This window comes from Alexandromys fortis, unplaced genomic scaffold (assembly GCF_014885135.2).
Source record: "Alexandromys fortis isolate MF-2015 unplaced genomic scaffold, M_Fortis_MF-2015_v1.1 scaffold_137, whole genome shotgun sequence".
Taxonomy (NCBI): domain Eukaryota; kingdom Metazoa; phylum Chordata; class Mammalia; order Rodentia; family Cricetidae; genus Alexandromys; species Alexandromys fortis.
Window position 1 is genome coordinate 3,585,951 of NW_026068009.1, and position 19,233 is coordinate 3,605,183.

Below are 19,233 nucleotides of genomic sequence, written 5' to 3' on the forward strand. Positions count from 1 at the left end.
GCCTCACACAGGTAGGCGCTGCTTTTATTTCTGCCACAAGGATGAAGGGAAAATGGGCACTGATTCCTGTAGCACAGTCAAGAGCAGTCAGTGTTCTGTAAGCTCCACAGACAGTTCCTTAGTCGATGTGGTGAGCAAGGGACTTGCTTAGGTTTGGTAAGGAGGCCTTGCAGGGAAGTTCATGCTCCATCTGTCATTATTCAGCAGTCTGTCCTCTAATTTAAGCGTTTCCTGTCAGGAGAGCATCCAGGGAGTGGAGAGTCCAGAGATCGGTTAGTGTGGTTTGAGTTCTGACTGCATGGATGGACAGTTTGCAGTACCCCGGGCAGTTTAATAGGACAATGCAAGTGCACATCCCCTGGCGACCTTTAATCAGAGCCTTGAGATGACGATCAAATATTATTATCTAATATTATTAATAGCCACCGTGTTTCCCCAAAGGATCCCCAGACTTTTCATCTGGGCCATTCCCTTGCAGGGACAAGGACACGAGCCAAGCATCACACTTTGGAACCGCTGGCTTGTACATCTGTAATGTTTCTTTGCATGTCCTTATAGAAAACCACCCTTTCTTCAAGATCCCAGTAGATTGGGGTAGATCTTAGGAAGCCTCTCTTTCCGATTTAACAAGATGTATCCTATGAAACCCAAACCAAGCATCCCTGTCCTTGTGTGACTTCCGTAGTACCAACTTTGCACCATCCCTACAGGCCTGATGTGGGCTCAGGCTCTTGTGATGTGTGCAGTGATTCACTCTTCCTGATTCCTCTGAGGATGCAGTCACATGCAGAATATTCTAAATATTTTACTCCTATAATATGATCATAATCTAGAAAACATGGAGAAGAAATAAGCCTAAGTACATCACATAGAAAGCTAAATAAATACCCCTCCTTTTTTCTTCATTATGTTTTTATGATATTAGATTGTTTTGTCTCTCTCCATGTCATTGTATTGCCAATAACCAATGTTTTTTTAAACTACATAAGAAATAATGGGTAGGCTACAACGTATTTATTTTTACCACTTTTAGACAAGTGTCTTGTTTTGAGTAGTTGCCAAGTGACGGCTCCCTAACCTGCCCTAGGCTCTTGCCTGCCTCGCTTCAGAGGACATGTGGTAACTAGCCTTCCTAATGGTTCGCAAAACCACCGTCCACTTTGCTTTTGTGCATGCAGGTTTTTGCTTTTCACAAAAACACGAAACCATTCTAAGTTCCAGCATGTAAGAGGTTCATTTTTCACAATGATTAATTACTCAATTTCAAAATCTGAGGTTGCCTTTGTTAGAGAGAAATTACAAATCAGTCAAAGCCATAATATTTTGATATGTGTTAGCTTTATTTTTTTTAAAAAAATAGATTTGTTATAATGTCGTATGCATCCTAAGTGTTGCTGGTAATTAAGGGTTTCTTAAGCAAAAGTAGGTTCAGTTTGATCTCATATAAAGGAGGCCTACGTGGATTCTTTATGCTCTTCTGGGCACTTGTGTATAAATGGGTTGAGCAGAACCCTTGTGTATAGATGTGTTGTGTACAGATGGCTTGAACAGAACCATTCTGATGGTGCAGTCATTGGGAGAAAAATCTCTGTAGTACAGTAGAGTGTTCCAGAAAAGGTTTTCCCTAGGTGTTGTAGAGCAGTGGTAGTTTTTATAATGCAAACCTCCTGTCAGTGCACATCCTGGGTACACAGGCTGTGCAGAGCATCTCTGAGCGCGGAGGAGACCTAGATGAAGGCGCTGTTTCGGTGCTCGCCACCCTCAGTTCTCTGTCCATCTCCTCATCCTCACGCTGGAGGAACCTGGGGTAGGGAGAACGGCCTGCTCGCTGGTTTATTAGCTGAGAACATGTTGCTGTGGAATTTCTGTCTGCGTGTCATTTCTCATTGACTAAATGTTACTTAGACTGTAATGACAATTCCATGCTCTTTCCCTCTAGGGAGATACGTATTTCCTCTGTTGTGTTCCCTTGTCTGGTAATGAGGTTCTGGAAAATAAAATGCATTGTTGGAACGTATCCTCCTAGTTAATAGGTGTTTCTGATTTATGATGTGTGTATAAAATAGAAACACATATAGACCGTATGTCTTACCAGTTCCTATAGGGCACAGACATCAGCTGATCTCAGTCTTCAAGTTGTGGGCGGGTCTCTCTTCCCAGCACGGTGATTCGCTGTGGATGCATTGCTTCAGGTTTAGTGAGTACCGGCAGCTCCTGAGTCCTGACTGGGCTTTGGGGTGGTGCTTGCATCTGTCTGGGAGCTCTTCTGTGGTTTGACCGTGAGCTGCTTCTCCTGCTGCGGATTTGCTGTCTTCCCCAGGCTTTTCATCCTCGAGGAATCTGATCACTTCATTTATCTTTTCTGCAGTGCGTGCGCTTACCTTCTTTCCCTTGGTTCCCCGCTTAGTGTGAGAACATGATCTGGTTTGGCTCTCCCGAGTGTTACACGGTTACACTCACTTCAGCTTCTAGCTCTTACTTTCCCCCCACCATAATGCTCAAAAGGTCCACTTACCTCACTGTCTTTGTCTCTGTAGTTAGTTCTTGACCCCTCTGGGCCTGAAATCGCCATCTTGGCTGTCACAGACTCCTTTTCTTAGCCTTTTTCTTTTCCCTGAATAACATCTACCACTATTCCTAATCTCCTTTAGGATCATTGCCCTTTTCATTTCCGGGGCGTTGGTTTGGTGGCTGTCTTGGAACACACAGCAATGTCTTTTGGTTAGCAGGCAATCCTGCGTGCCTTGTAGTTTTCTTCCTATAGCTGCTGTTTTCCCCTTCGCCCTCCATAAAAGCAGAGACCACCCAAGCGTGACCCCCAGCTGACTTCCTTGCTTGACCAGCAAATGGTTTTGTTATAATTGCTTGGTCAGGTCCAGACTCAGGAGATTTTCTTAAAGCGTACTCTCTAGGTTTTGTTTTCTAAACAGAAAGTCAGCCAATGATGCTCAAAGGTTGTTCTTGAAAGGCTCATGAGGCCTCCCTGGGTCACTGAGGTGTCCATCATACAGCGTTCATCTGCCCGGCCTTCATTGACTCACCTGCCCGTGCTCTGTAGACGTGTAAACATGTATCTTCTCGCGCTCATGTCAGGAACCTGTTCCATTTCCCAAGTCCTCTGTCCTCATGAGTCAGAGAGGTGTGTTGTTCTCTCCCGCCCAGTAAGCTGTCCTCCCCAGTTCTGTGCTTGGCATATACAGTCACTCAACAGCAACAAGAAAACCCACACTGACAGAAGGAATTCAGTTCTCCGTTTGCTCTGAGTCTGGTCACTCATGGCCCAGGGGCTCTGGACCTGAGCCAGAGATCTGCCTCTTGAGTATTCTGGGGGGACATTTGCGTTTGGGGTGAGGGAAGGTGTCCTTAGAAATAGAACTTTACAGTTCATTAAATCTGACTTCGTGTTATGTAAGAGATGTTGGAGGCACATCCAGAGAAAGTGACTTGCCTGAGGCCAGGGTAAGTGAATTGTAAACACGGGCTCTGAGTCATTAGAACAATACTTATTTGGACTGGATTTTACAGGCTGCAAAACATGTTAGACCATACTCACTCCTGTGTGAGGGACTCAGGGGTGATACCACCTTAGTACAGCTAAGCAGACTGAAGTCGGGACAGTAAGTAGTGACTCGGGATGGCTCAGGCAGTGAGGACAGAGGGCGCAGCCTAGGCTAACCCACATTCAAGGCTCTCCCGATGATTTTTTTCTCTGAGAGAACCTCCTTCATGAGGTTTTCAATGGCATGAAGGCCCAATAGAAGTGAAAGCCAGTTTGACAAATTTGGAGTTGCTCACTGATCTTCAGGCCTCCCACTTGAGGGGCATCAGGTATTCCGTAAACCCCCTTTCCGTGGCAGGCTCTAGTGAGGTTTGTCGTCACTGTTGTTTACATGAGTGTTCCTTGTCCTTAGGGTTTCTTAGAGCCCAGGGAGCTTCAGAACTATAGACTTAGGGAGGTCGTGGTAGTTCAGGAGGCCAGAGGTAGCCTTTGGCGGACAGCTCCCTTCGGCTCTTTCTCCTAAGAGCTTTCAAGGGACTGGAGCTGAGCCGAGAGGTGGCCAGGCCACACAGACTCGGGATACAAATCCTGTTGACTACACTGTTTGAGATAACTCTTTAGGATTTGAGCACCACTTTAGGACTAAAGGCAGGACTCTGCAGTTGTCCCTTGGTGTGCTATTGGTATTAGTTCTAGGTGGAAATGATAATATTTTGTTTATACTGGGCTAGATAAAATATAATATTAAATCTACCTGAAAGCTTTTTCTTTTATTCTAAATGTAGCTATTTGAGAACACGGTGTTTAATTGAATTGCTATAATAGAAAATATTGCTGTATCTGGAGTATAAACTAAAAATTTATTTATAAACTAGTAACATGAACCTATATTTCAATTTAGACATATACACAAATGCATATAAAAATTCACATATATTAAATAAAGAGTACTTCATATAAAAAACAATATTTGTAGTACAAATTTGTTTTCAAAAAAAGCCAAAAACCTAATAGAACTATGGGTAAAGTATGTAAATAAAAACACTACAAAAAAAAGATCTGTTTCATTAAGAGAAATACAAATTAAAAAATATGAAATAATTTCAACTAGTAGAGACTTGAACATGATTATTAAGGCTAATATTTGGAAAACAATATAAAGTGAAAATTGAGACTTCTTTGGGATACAAATGTTTTTTAAAGCACACATTAATGTAACAATTTCACCCCATGGTTGTGCTGTTATAAGCATGTCAGCAATATAGTAAAGATGGTGTTTCCTCTATATGGTAGAAAGCCATGGTGCCTACGGGTGTGGGAAGATGTTCCCTAGCTGCTCAGTGACAGTGTGCTCTGCCTGGACTCAGCCGTGGTAAAGAAATCAATAAAGCAGATACATACGTGGCAGCATTAAAATTTACAGAAGGCTGTGCTGTAAACTGTTAAATGTAAATGCCCCTGAAAATGGACTGGGAGAGAAAGACAGGCGTAAGGAACCGGCTGAGATCTTTGACGTTTGGTCCCATAATAGTCTATACCATTTGCTTCGTGTTTAAAGATAATTAATTACCTTTTGGTTCATTTGTGTTGGAGTCTCAATCTGTAAGGCAGCCTGGCTTGGAAATCACCTCATAGACTGGGCCGACCTTGAACTTGTGACATTTATCCTTCCAGGCTGCCCACCCCCTCTTCAGTGTCACAAGCACAGGTGTGAGCTACCAGGACTGACTGTTCAATTACTTTTATAGTACACTTTACAAGTTTTATTTGCCTTAGGGAAGAAAAAAGTTCCGTAATATTCTACTCTAGTGCATTATAAATTATGATAGTTTCTTCTCAAACCTGCTTTTGGTGCTGTACATTTTCCAAAAACTGGAGACTTACTCTTGTGTAAAAGTTCTTATAAAATAGTGACTGTCAGAACTATGTTCCCTCTGGGGGAAAATGTTGCGTTTGTCCTTTAAAAGGCCATATTCTCTTTAGCAAAGATGTCAACCAGACACAACTGTATTTTAATATTCCCCAGGATGTTTTGTTTTTATTAGCATTATTTTTATCAATATTTCCTCTCAGATTTATTTGAGACTCTTTCTCAAAACATAAGCGAGAAGGCTGGGACTATAGCTCAGTGGCATGGAACTTCCCTCGTGTAAGACCCTGCATTCACTCCCCAGCACCACAAAAGCAAATAAATTAAATAATAGGAAAAAATGTAAAAGTTCATGAGAAATTCAAGAAAATCTCTTTAGAGCCTAGAAGGCTGATCTCTACTTTGTGTCCCACCTGAGTCTTATCTGAGGCCTTTCCTTCACGCTGAGAAGGTCTTTTAGGGCAAGCTTTGTTTTGCACGGGATGAGCGCACTTTTAACTTTAAAGGTCATGGTGGGATAAATGTCAGAGGAAGCCCACGCCCACCGAGCTCAAGCAAACATTCGTGAATTTTATCAAAATTTTGTTAAAAGTTGTCAGACCCTTGACTCCCTCTTGTTACAAAGGCTACTTTATACTCACAGTAGAAGGCTTCTAGATTTCTGCCAGATTTACCTAATGCTCTACTCTGTAGCCCTTCATTTGATGGTTTTTCTCTGGAATTTAGAAAAAAGCAAGGAGCCGCGCTACTAATACCAACCTCTGCCGTTCCAGAAAAATCTAAAGTACTTTTAAAGGATGATGACATCTTGCTAGTGAATGTTACTGTCACGTGTAAAAATAAAATGGCGCGGAAGTAAAGTAGGGTGTTCAGAGGGCTAGAAGGGAATCAGGAGATTGAGCTCTGGATTCCTTTTGGGGGAGAGAGCAAAAGAGACATATCAGAGTTGTTGGCTTTCTTGTATTTACTCACCTGTCCCTGAGGAGTTGTGGTCAGTAGCTGAACAATGGCGGCCTTGGGCATAGAGCTGGCCAACAGCAGTGTCCAAACTAGAATTGTGGTCCTTTGCCAGTTACTAGTTGAGCCACCCACTATGAGGTCTACCTGTGTAGAGAGCTTATGCCATCAACTGGATTATTCTAGGTGAGGTTTTCTGTCCACCAATTATGTACATTTTTTTTCCTGGCAAGATTGTTCTTCATAAACAAAAATCTATTGGAAGGTAAGAGGAGAAAAGTTGGTGGACAAGTATAGAATTAGACACATAATGGGTCCTTTGCCACAGTTAAGGAGAAAAAACATGTGGTTCATCAAGTAACATGAACAAACTGCAAAAGGCAGTTGAGCAAAAGCTGCTGCGTGTAAGATCACAGAAAGCATGCCCATTATTTTTATGTCGGTTTATAAACTCCTTCAGGGGACTAGAGAGGTAGCTCAGCGGTTAAGAGCACTGGATGTTCTTCCCGAGGACCTGGGTTCAATTCCCAGCACCCAGATGGCAGCTTACAACTGTCTGTAGTTCAGTTTCAGGGTATTTGACACCCTTACACAGAATGCATGTAGGCAAAACATATGTAAAATAAATCATTTTTAAACATTAAAAAAACCTTCAAATTGTTTCTCTTCGTCTGTTATGTCCAGCAGCTAGTAAATTACTCAGCATATAGTGTTCTCAAATTGTACTTACTTAATGGAGAATAGATGTGTAAAAAAGACCTAAGAGGGACCTAGTATTATTTTCACGACAAACTAGCAAGGTAGTCATATCAGAGCACAGCGAATGGACGTCAGCAGTATTCACAGGTATTAATGATATCTGCTACTTGCCTAGGTGAAACCCTGACAAGTATTTGATAACATTTCACAATATTTTAATACAGGTGGTCAGGTGAGCTGTCTCAGCAGGTAGAGGTGTTTGCCACCTAGCTTGATGGCCCCAGTTTGGTCACAAGACCCTCAGGGTTGAAGGATAGAACCACCTCCTGTAAGCTATTCTCAGACCCCCACAAATGTACTCGGATACATATAGCCACCCACACATACCGACAAATTATGTCTTTAGAAGACCAGGTGTGGCCAATGGTTTAGGCTCAGAGTTCATTTAAATGTGGTATCGGACAGATGTAGCTTTTTCCTTTATTAATTGTATTTGGCTCCCGTGAGAAAGAAATCTTTAGTTTATCCCCAGTTTCTTACTCCACAGAACAGGCACACAGAGCTCATCGTCCACCTCTGTGGGCTGACTAGGACCTTGTTTGGAGGATTTGTGGTATCGGGATGGAGGTAATGAGCACCTAAGAACCCTCTGCTCCTTTGCCCCTGCCTTGTTGGGGCATTTGCCGTTCATGTCAGTCCTGAGCTGGAGTGGGAAGAGCAGTTACTCTCGCCTGCTTGTCCGTGTAGGAAAGATGACCGCCCCACGGGGCTCACTGCAGCTCACCGAGGTCTCAGAGCTGGGCCCCCGTCAGAAATAACCAGAGTCACAATTGCTTCACTGGGGGCATTTGGTTCTCTCGCGCCCCTACTCTGAAGAGGGGGATACCTAGATCAAAGCAGGGTTTATAAATTGTGGATCTCCTGACCCAATGCGATTTTAATGCTCCAGGTGGGCCTCCCTTTAACACGTTCCTTTACCCTTCAACACATGCTAGTGGCCTCTCTATCCTCCTCCTCTTCCTGACGGTCACCTGCTTGTTGGTAAGGTGTGACTGCCTGTTCTGGAAACTTTCTCCCGTGCACACTCTTTTTCAGAGGGTCAAGAAGATGCTTGTGTTTGGAAAGGGCTGGCCCTACTAATTATGTCAGACAGGCCGTCTGACTGCACGTCCCCATGGAGCCACGGGAACAAATTGCCGGTCGATCCCCTGTCATCTGGAGAAGCTCTGGGCTACCAAGCTGCAGTTAACCCTGCCTCATGGAAGATGGGAAGGAGGCTTATTTCCTCTCTAGATATCGACCCAAAAGGCTTTCCTCTTCCCTAGCAGCGGAGTCTCACCAATAGGGTGAGAAGACATGGTTTGGATAATTGAGGTGGATAGAAAGAAAACCAAATATTAGATGATGTTAATTTGTATAAAGCAGTTCCCGCAGGGCTGAGAGTCATGTTGGGGAGAACCTCCTCTGGCCCCACAGTGCCTTTCAGAAGTATGCGGTTCATTTTCAACGTCTTATATTTATTTCATCTCAGTATTTTTGTGCTCCTTAAGTTGCTTGTCACAGGAGTCTCTAATATATGCAGCCTTTTAGCATCAAGGCCTTTCCGGAAGTGTTTTTGTTTCACCTCAGGGAAAAACAAACAGCCCAATGTCCTCTCCTTTCCTGCCGATGTTATCAGTCCAGCTCACCCTACTTTGTCCCCTCGTTTCGTCGCGTTACCCTGGGGCTTCAGATAGACCAAGCGGGGGTGACAGCTGGGCTGGAACTTCCGCTCTAACCTTGCTGAATTTTGAGCACATGTGATAACTGACAGAATGTCTGAGGAGGAAAAAAAAAAACAGCAACAAAAACCTGGCAGGAATTTCAACCAACTTTTGTGAGATTTCCCTCAAAATATGGGGAGAGAGACAAGGGGAGTTAGCTTGTTTGGAGGTCCACACCTCAGTATTGCATGGTTTTGGTCTTTATTTCCTTGTTTGCTTGTGCCAAACCCATCCGTTCTTCTTCCTGTGTTCAGCCCTGAGGCAGTCGCTACTGGGGACCGCGGTCAGTCAGGCGAATACCTGAATACCCTTTTCATCGCTCCTCTCTCTGTTTCAACAATGAGCCAAACTCTTGTATTACTTAAACATCTCCCAAATTCTTAGGAACGTGTCTTTATCTTTTCAGCCTTATGTTGGAACTACTTATTTTTATGTTAATAACTACCTGTGGTGTAGGTACATCGAGGTCCCATTATGAAGACGTGTCGCGTGGAAGAGACGCTAACTTGCATATGCAAGTGTTAACATGGCGGCTTTGAGTTATAGGCGAAAACACTCAGAGAAAAGCATGCTCATTGAACCCCCCGAGAGCTGTCTGACCTTGTGCTGTTCTGCTGCTTGCTTTTGCAGTTTAACTCGGCTGCCAAGCAGCTGATCGAGTGGGACAAGCCTCCAGTACCTGTAGACACCGCAGAATGCCCGTCAGCCACAGCGCAGAGCGGCACCGCCCCCAAACACGCTGACACCAAGAAGAACACCAGGAAGCGACACTCCTTCACCTCCCTTACCATGGCTAACAAGTCCTCCCAGGCATCCCAGCACCGCCACTCCATGGAGATCAGTCCTCCCGTGCTCATCAGTTCCAGCAACCCCACCGCCGCGGCCCGCATCAGCGAACTGTCTGGGCTCTCCTGCAGCGCCCCGTCTCAGGTACAGGGGCAGCGGCTGCCGTCTGCCGCAGAAGCAGATTCACCAGGGGGAAAACTTCAGAAGAGGGTCGCTTTCCTTGCTACGTTCTTCACGTTTGTCGTAGCTACTTGCTGTGATAAAGCAACTTGGGGGAGAAAAGGGTTATTTTGGCTTCCCCTTTCAGAGAGATGCAGTCCGTCTGGCTGTGATGGGAGATGTGACCGCAGACAGGGAAGGCGTGGCGCTCAGAGCAGGAAGCCGATTGCTCACATTGGGTCTGTGCTTAAGAAGCTTAACGTCCCTAGGCAGGAGTTGGGGTCCGGCTACCAAGCCTCCAGACCCAGGGCCAGCGATTCATCCTCTCTAGATTCCGTCTCCTAAGGATGTAATGACTTTCCCGAGCAGCACCTTCAACTGATGGCCAAGCGTTCAAACACAGGAGCCTATAGGTGACATTTCACAGTCAAAGCACAACAGTGTTCTCAGTAGAAAGATGGAGAAGGGAAAGATAGCTTGAGTGTATCAGGACTCAGAGACAGTATTGGAACCTACAAAGCGTGTCAAACAATGCTATCGATTTCAGGCACTCGCTGAGTTTTACAAAACTTCCCAGTGTTATCCCGGGGGGGGGGGGGGTCTTGTGCTTGAGAACTTCATCTTTGTCCACGCTCACAGTTCCTCAGTACAGTGAGCTCCCACCTGCAGCTTCTCACAGGTCAGCGTAGAAGTTAACCTTGCCCTTTTGAAACTCTCCTTACTCCATCGAGGCTCGAGACTGTACTAAATAACATGGCCGCGTGCTATTTGTGTGTTAAAAATGTAGGTGTCGATTGCAAACATTCACCCATGCGTTTGGCAGTTGATTGTTGAATGTTTTATTATCAGACTCCTGGGCACAGTATGTAATGGGATATATAGGGATGTGTAGGGATATATGGAGGGCTTACTCTGGTCTAGTGTGACTCTTATGTCATTGTCACGTTCCTCCCAGCCTGGAGGTCAGAGAGCCCTGTCCAAAGCAGCCCAACACCGCAGGGAGAAGGCGCTTACTGATCATTTAATTTCATGCAGGTTTTATTCCACAGTGAAACTTTAGGTTGTTTTTCCTTAAAATATAAAAAAATGAAATTCCTATTAAAGAAAAAAAAAAGAAGTAAAAAATATATAATCCCAACCCTGAAAAAGTTCATATAGTTTAATAAGTCTCTATATGGTGTTGCAGACTAAAAATTGGGCTTTCCTGGTTAATTTTATTAAAAGTTGGTTTTTCTTATCTATTTGATTTGACATCTCTGGATTGACGACACATCATGTCAGGAATTAAATGTATTACTCCAAGGTTATAGAACTTTTGATTTGAATGATGAAAATAGAATATACGCAGATACATTAGCGTGAGTGCAAGGAGGGGGAGGGCCTTCATTTCGCTCGCTCACTGTGTATGGCTTACATCAGCAAGCACTCAAATGCTTGTCCAATGGATGAGTTGCTTGGAAACTAGATGAAGAGAGAAGTGCTTTACTGTTCACATAACCAGTGGTTGCATGAAATTGGGGGGGGGGGCTGGAGAGTTGCCTCCTCAATAATTAAGAGCGCTTGTTATTCTTGTGAAGGACACAGGTTCGATTCCCAGCGCCCACATGAGGTTCCTCACTTGCTCAGGTACCAGGCATGCATGTGGTGCACAGACATACGCGAAAGCGGGTCTATTTTTGCTTGAATTTGAGTAGTTTAGGGAACAAGGCTCTTTCTGTTTTCTTGAAACAGTTCCCCCTTCAACCAACCCCCCCCCCCCCTTTCTGAAAGCAGTTGGTTGTTTTCAGTGGTGGGTGTTGCCTCGGGGAGAAGTTATTTCAGGCAGAAGATGGGAGGTGTGTGAAGAGCTGCCTGGCTCTCCCGCTGAGGTTTACAGAAAACACCACTTATCTAGGGCACCGGTCCACAAGAAACCTTGAGAGTATGTGTGTGAGAGTGTGTGTCTGTGTGTGAGTATGTGTGTGTGTGTGAGAGAGTGTGTGTGTGTGAGAGAGAGAGAGAAAGTGAGTGTGTGTGTGAGTGTGAGTGTGTGTCTGTGTGTGAGTGTGTGTCTGTGTGCATGTGTGTGTGTGTAAAAGAGAGAGAAAGTGAGTGTGTGTATAGGTGAGTGTGTGTATAGGTGAGTGTGTGTCTGTGTGTGTCGTGTGTGTGTGTGCTGCCTGCACCACAGGCACATACACTGTCCTCATCAGCATGGAGAGGAGAGCATGCAGGAAAATGGCCATGGGAAGCTGTTCCAACCGGCCTGTCCCAAGAGATGCGGTCCCGGAATCCTTGCCACTAGCAGGATTTCATTTTCCTTCCTGACACTCACCTTTAGCTTCAATTGTCTTTCAATCTATTTTTTTTTTCTTCTTAGTGGATTAGTTAGGGTTTGATTTTGTTACAGTTATTACAAAATAAGAAGAAACGGACCTAACCACGTCCGTATTTGTTTGTTTCTGGCATCTGAATGAGAGCTCAGTGATACAGCGGCGTAGGCAGTTGAGTGCTGCTGTAATGGTACTTAGAAAATGGGCTGACTTGGAGCCCACTTCTCCACCGTATGAAAAGTCCATGTCATCATGCTGTAGGTGATAAAGATTCCCCGTGTCATATCCAGAGTCTCCATCAACAGGATGGCCAAGCAGCAGAGGGGCAAAGGGCTTGCTTGCCATTGTATTTAGTGTCTGTTGAGGGAGGACTGAACTGGAAAGTGTATAAACTAGAACCCGACCTCCGAGCTGTGCCTTGCAGGTGGACCCCTGACACGCGTGCTCACAGGTGGTTGTGACTGACATCCATGAAGCACGTGAAGACATTCGGTCTGCCCCTGACCATACCCCTGATGACTTCTGCATGTGTCACCCGGAGGCAGGATTCACGATGTCAAGTGTTTCTGAGGCATTTTTATATTGCCCTGGTCCCCCCAGGAAAAGCAAGAAGGCCCATCCGATTGCCCTGATTTTTCTCCCTAACCCTTCTCATTTCCCTAGCCCCTTCTTGTACAAGGGACCGACTGACGGTTGTGGGTCTGTGGGGAAACAGGTGCTGGGTAGCTGCATTGCTGTACATGTGGAGGACAAGACATCCCAACCGTTGCCATAACTACTCTCCTCGCGTCTGCAGCACCAAGTAGTACCCCCAGTATCCTGCAGTTGTATCTGCCCTGCAACCCGAGTGAGACTGATCTACTAATGGGCAGCAGTGAAATGACCAAAATAACTCAGTTTCTTTCTGGTAGATTAATCTCAGGTCTTGTCACGGATGACACCTTTGAAAACAGTCTGCCTTGGTGTTATTCCTGTAAGATTCTATAGTGAATTCTCGGCTGTAGGCACATCTCGGCAGCTGCGTCTTGATTGCCGGTCCTCACTGAAGGATAGAGGTCTGAAAGCATGATCTTGAAAATAGAAAAATACCTCAGAATTTTCCATAGATTTGGCAGATCAGTAGAGGGACGAGTGTTGAGCCATGGCTGACCTTAGCAGGGCCTTCGCGGGAGTGTGAAGCTAGTTAGCCCCAGGCTGACTGTCTGAACAGTTGGATTCGTGGGAGCATATTGTGTGAAACAGCACATTGCAGTGACTGGCATATCAGATACATGTTAGATCATTGAACATTTTGGGATTGAATACAAGGAAAAGGATTCTGCCTCCCCCAAATAACATTCTATACAGATTTCTTTTTTATGTGACTTCTACTTGTAGAATCTGTTGCATTAAATATGGTGAACTTGGGTTGGGGAGATGGGCTCGGTAAAGCGCTTGCCATACAAGCCAACTTGTTTGGCATAGGTAACTGAATGAACAAGAGACCCTATCTCAAATAAAAATAGATGGGGAGATCAGCATCAGAGATTGTCCTCTGACCACCACAGTGCGCTATGGAACATGTCCACACACACATACGGGAGGCGGGGGGGGGGGGCGAGGCAGGGAGAGACAGACACAGAGAGAAAACAGATTTTTTAAAACATACGCTGTCTTTTTAATAAGTTGTTCTCCTCGGCAGGTTCATATTAGCACCACTGGGTTAATTGTGACCCCACCCCCAAGCAGCCCTGTGACAACTGGCCCTTCGTTCACGTTCTCGTCAGATGTCTCCTACCAAGCTGCCCTTGGAGTAAGTACCATTTCCGTGTCTTTATTTCTCTATGAGGCGTTTAAGTCTTGAAGATCTGGCACATTCCGACCAACTCCCGCGGTGCACACGGACGCTTGCCAGGTGGGACTGCGTCTGCCCTTCTGTTGTCTCTGCAAATCGCACAAAAAAAAGTTAGACGACTTCTTGCCAGTCACCTGCAAAGTTTCTAACAGTGGCAGTCGCTGGCCTGGAGCTATGAGAGCTCTGAAAACTACATTTAATTTTGTTGAAGTTTGGTTTGATTTCCCAAAGGCTTAACTTTTATTTCTGTGGGGTTTCTAGCTTCTGCTTATTCTTTTTGAAGATATATTTTATAGAAATGTTGAAGACATGGATCTTCCCAGGCTAAGTGGCTTGGTTTCATTCACACACTAAAATGATGCCAAATGTCAGCTTTTAGGGGTCATCTCTAGTTTCTTCTCCTCCATAGCTCATAGAGATTCTTTCAAGGTCCCTGCTGCCCTGGGAAGGTCCTGTGGAATAGGTTGATGTTTCTTCTAAAAACTCCACAGGTAGGGCTGGAGAGATGGCTCAGCCGCTAAGAGCACTGACTGCTCTTCCAGAGGTCCTGAGTTCAATTCCCAGCAACCACATGGTGGTTCACAACCATCTGTAATGAGATCTGGTGCCCTCTTCTGGCTGCAGGTATATATGTAGGCAGAATACTATATACTAAATAAATTAAAAACAAAAACAAAAACAACTCCACAGGTAGACTCCAGTCACCAATTGCATGGAGTGGGCATTGGGTGTGTTGTCCCAGAGAATCTTAATAGGCAAGGGAGATGGGTATAAAGAAAGAAGAACACTGGAGGAAAACAAGCAAATACACCCTTAGGGAGTAGACAAAAAAAAAAAGCCCTGTTGGTTCAAAAAAGCACAGTTCAGTGAGCTACAAGGCATTAGAGAACATGAGACATCTCTCACTCAGACTAATGTCTTGGTTAAGCGTTCAGACCACTGGTTTCAGCACCAAGTGGAATGAGGATAGACATCATCACTCAATCAGACAGCCTGGTGCCGGATCCTGGCATCAGCCTCCCTGGTCCAGCACCTGCAGTGTCTGATGAGCCTCCCTGAGAAACTGTGTAGCCCGTTGAAGGGTTTTAGGCTTGGAATGGTTCAGCTCAGCCTTTCATTTATCATGTGACCCTGGAAAAGTTATTCAGCGTCTTCCAGCCTTGGTGTCTGTGCGTGTTAGTTTCTGTCAACTTGGCACAAACCTAGACACACGTAGGAAGAGGGAGCTTCAATTAAGGGACAGCCCCCACAAGACTGGCCAAGGGGCATGTCTGTGGGGCATCTTCTGGATCACTGATAGATGCAGAAGGGCCCAGCCTACTGTGGGAACATACCAGCCCTAGGCAGTGGGTCTGGCCTGCAGAAGGTACCTGAGCAAGCCACAGAAGCCGGCCAGTCAGCAGTCTCTGCCCACCGTCTCTGCTTTCATTCCTGCCTCCAGGTTCCTACTCTGAGCTCCTTGGAGTCCTGCCTTCCTCAGTGGTGGAGGGGGAGAATGAGGGAGGGTGGCCGCTGCTGCTCTTCTCTGGGCTCTCTACTGACAAAGTGGGGCTGGGACTGTGGCGTTGTTGCCCAAAGGATGCCATGGAGAGCCAGGTGCACTTGGGTGCGGTTTTCCCTGCTCTCTGTCCCAGCCACAGTGAGGCTTCCAAACAGCTGCTCTGTTTTTAGGTTGTGGATTTTGTGGGGGTTGTAAACATGGTTTCCTCTGCTAGTTTCTGTAAAAGCTGGCTTTGTAGCCAGGACCTCACAACACTCTAGTCACTGTAGTGACTCCGCCAGGCTTTCACTGCCTTCCTTTTCCAGCTGCGTCATTCTCCTTAATGTTAATGTTGGCTAGGTAAATTTCCTCGCTAACGAAAAGCTGAGTTTTAGAACAAGGTCCTAAATGACTGCAGCTTTTACCTGACTTCTCTCAGGCTCTTAAAGATGCTCGCAGAGTAAACCATGTTCTTCAGTTTAAGTGCACTCTGGCAGGTTCTACTCACAGGTTAAAGCTATTGAATTTTCCTTTTTTTTTTTTTTTCTTTTTTAAAATGCTCCCTGAGCAATTACAGCTTCCTTGCTAAGATAGCAGCAGCTTAGTGAAGGAGACATGGCCTCGGTTCATCTGGGGAGAAGATGAATTTCAGCGAGCGTTCATTAAATGTGGTTTCCATAAGATTCTGTTAGCCATGAATGTTTCACTGAAGCCAGATTTCATAACCCATCCTGCCCTCCAATCTCCAGGGGAGTCACTTCTTTTTTTTTTCCCCCACCAACAAAACACATCCAGCCCAGCATAGTTCCACACTAGAGGACTCCGAGCGAGGAAGCAGTCCAACTCCATGTCTTCAGGGGGAAAGGGATGACTGACTTTTCTGATCCTAGAAAAAATTAATTAGTGTAAAAGATACAAGGCTGGCCAAGTTTTAGCCCCTGTGAACTGAAAATTTTGTAATATAATAAATGGCCAGTTCTTTGCTGGGGGTTGACTCTAGGCCAAATCAATGGAACAGGCCACAGGAGAGCGTATAAAAATTAATTCATGTTCAGTCATTTTTATCCTAGGATTTTTATAAGAAAGACTGCATATTAAGCAAGAGAGAGATTTATTAAACACTGTCTACTGTGCCAGCTCCATTTAATAAAAAACTAATTATAAACAGGCTTGCCTGTCATCCCCAGAGATGGGTAGATCACAAAGTCTCTGGTAGGTTGATGGAAATGCTGTGGACTTAATGTTGGGTTTGGATAGGAAACTCCATAGCACCTGCCTTCGTGCCCTTGGTAGCTCCAGTTAATTGTGGCAAGGATTCTGGTTAAAACCTGCAGCATTTCAGGAGACTTTGCTATCATAGCAATAGGAGGTAGCTTGGTAGGGGGGGAAAAAAACCAAACAAATCAAACAGGCTTTTCATGGTGTGGATTAATAGGAAGTAAATGTCACCCCTGGGATAGGAAATGAAAATTATTTCCAGTGCTTTTTTTCATAAATTGAGATTTTTAAATCTTTTATGCAGAATGAAGTTATTTATGAGCATATGTCGCCAGCATGTCCCGTGCAGCAGTGAGAGTGTTAAGTCTCCTGCGTCGTGAGCAGAAGTGTCGCAGCTGTCTGGTTCAGGCATGAGCCTATTAATAGGAGTTGCCTGTTATTGTTGCTGACTTGTTTTGTGGGATGAGGAGGATGGAGATCTTAGACCTGTAGCCCTGTCACAGGAGCAGAAGAATGCCCAAAAGGAGCAATTGCCCAGACTGTGTGACATGCTTAGCTGTAAAGAACCACAAGGCAGCTGGTCATTGAAGGCCAAATACTGCCTGCAGCAGCTTACAGCTAGGTTTAACTCTCAAGGTTAGAAACCCTGTTTAAGCTTTTTTTCCTTCTCTTCTTCCTCCTTTTTGAGACAGTATCTCATGTATTCCAGGCTGGCCTTACACTCACCAGTAACTGAGGATAACGCTGAGCTTCTAATCTTCCTGCCTTTATCTCCCAAGTACTTGGATTCTGAGATTGTGTGTGTGTGTGTGTGTGTGTGTGTAGAAACATTAGGGTCGTGGATATCGCTCAGTTGGTAGACTGCATCAGTATGAAAGAACCATATCAGAAGTAGGGCACAGATGGAGACTACAAACCTTGTTGCTTGAGGAGAAAGAAGGAAAGTCTTTGGCAGGAGAAGTGAAAATCAGGCTACAAGGTAGGGTATGATCAAAAGTTTCTTTCTTTGATCAGAATATACGTATATACGTGTGTATGTACACACACACGCATACACACACACATCTTCTCTTTGTGTTCTCTTGGTGTTCAAGAGAGGGTCTAGCTGTGTAGCCTAGGTTGACCTCAATCTCTATGTAGCTCAGGCTGGCCTTGAACTCATGATGCCTCTTCCTCAGCCTCCCATATGCTGGGAATACAGGCAGGAACTATCTTGCTCAGCTCAGAACCTCCATAGCAACCACAGAAAATTACCCTAGCATCTTAGGGCTTGAAACTTCTAGATCCAAATGGTATCGTCCGAAGAGGCAATGAGAAGCACAGAATGTTTCATGATTACTAGCATTCACTGAGGGTCTTCTGCCTTCTAGCTGTAAAGCCCGGAGCCAGGAGTGTAAGAGGAAGTCAGTCTTTGCCTCCAGAGCTCCTTAAATCATAGTCTGCCCTCCATCCATTGGCCTTTGACTGTGCTCTTTGCACTGGGGAAGGCAACACACACTGTCTCTAGTTATTGTAAGGATAGAGACAACACATATTTTCTACAATTAGCTGCAATGGAATTCTCTCCTTTTTCTTAGAGAGCAATTGTCAAATAGCAAGTCATATACATATCGCAGTACAGCGAAAATCAGCAGCATTATTCTTTCTTTACCTAGTCTGAGTCCCTGCATCCCACCCAGAAAGGCCATTTAGAGATGCTGAAGTGTGGGGTTGAGAGTTAGCAACAGTGATGGGTTAAGGGATGGTAGATGGTGTCCTACGAGGTGTGTGAGGAAGAGACTCATGGAAGAGACATGAAAAAGGAAAGGAACCTTTGATGTCACCTGAGCTTGTACCTAAAGCGACAACCTTTAGTGGTAAGCTGGCCTTCAACCCTCGGCCTCAGGCTTGAAACCTCCTACGTGTTTCTCCCAGTCTTAGCCGAATCCAGGTCTGGCTGCTCTCTGTGCTTGTCTCATGAAAGGGCACGCAGAGGAAATCATCTAGGAAGGAACAGCTTGTGCCCGCATACTTCTTATGTCCAGTGTCCTGCCAGTGTCCTGCAACAGCTCCTACTGAGCTACAAGACGCTGCCTCCCTGGGAAACTGGGTCTGCCCCCAACAAGCTGGCCAGGGTGGATATCTGTCCCCCTTGCTTCTGCAAGACTTGTCAGCTCGCTAGGGGGACAGAACCTTAGCATGGTGAATGATGGCTGTGTCACATGGGCAGGCCATGCCCGAGTCCTGTGTTTGATGAGCAGTATGGGACCCAAAGACCTGTAGGAGATTTTTGCTGGAAGGGGGAGTGCATCTCTGGTGGCTGGCCCAGACTCCAGGATAATAGGTAGGTCTCTAGGTCAAGGCCGGGTGAACAAAAGGCCATGGTTCTTTTTTACAGAGATGTCAGGTCTTGCAAGATAGCCAACTGCCCACAGCCCATTGCAGGGTGGATCACCTTTTGAACTTTCAGTGTGCCGTTATTGCAATTTGAGATTGTTTATAAAGCAGCCCTCAGACTGGTGTATCACGGCTTTGCATTCAAAGAGTCCTATCATTTTCCCAGCCCACGGGACCAAGCAGCTCTAGGACTCTTGATTTTAATCAGGCCTTCTCAGTCGAACACATACTCAGGGTTGAGAAGGGGGAGTATCTGCCCAGTGTTATGAAAAGACCAACT

At 45.3% G+C, this 19,233-nt stretch overlaps 1 protein-coding gene across 3 annotated transcripts in view; it reads left to right on the top strand.

The window, feature by feature from the left end:
- Sh3rf1 (SH3 domain containing ring finger 1) overlaps window positions 1–19,233 on the top strand; it is a 158,075-nt gene that overhangs the window by 109,617 nt on the left and 29,225 nt on the right. For all 3 annotated transcript variants that reach the window (XM_050161831.1, XM_050161830.1, XM_050161832.1), the window contains exons 5-6: window positions 9,419–9,718; window positions 13,727–13,837. In XM_050161831.1, coding sequence (XP_050017788.1) covers window positions 9,419–9,718; window positions 13,727–13,837 — 411 coding nt within the window. The remainder of the gene's footprint in view (window positions 1–9,418; window positions 9,719–13,726; window positions 13,838–19,233) is intronic.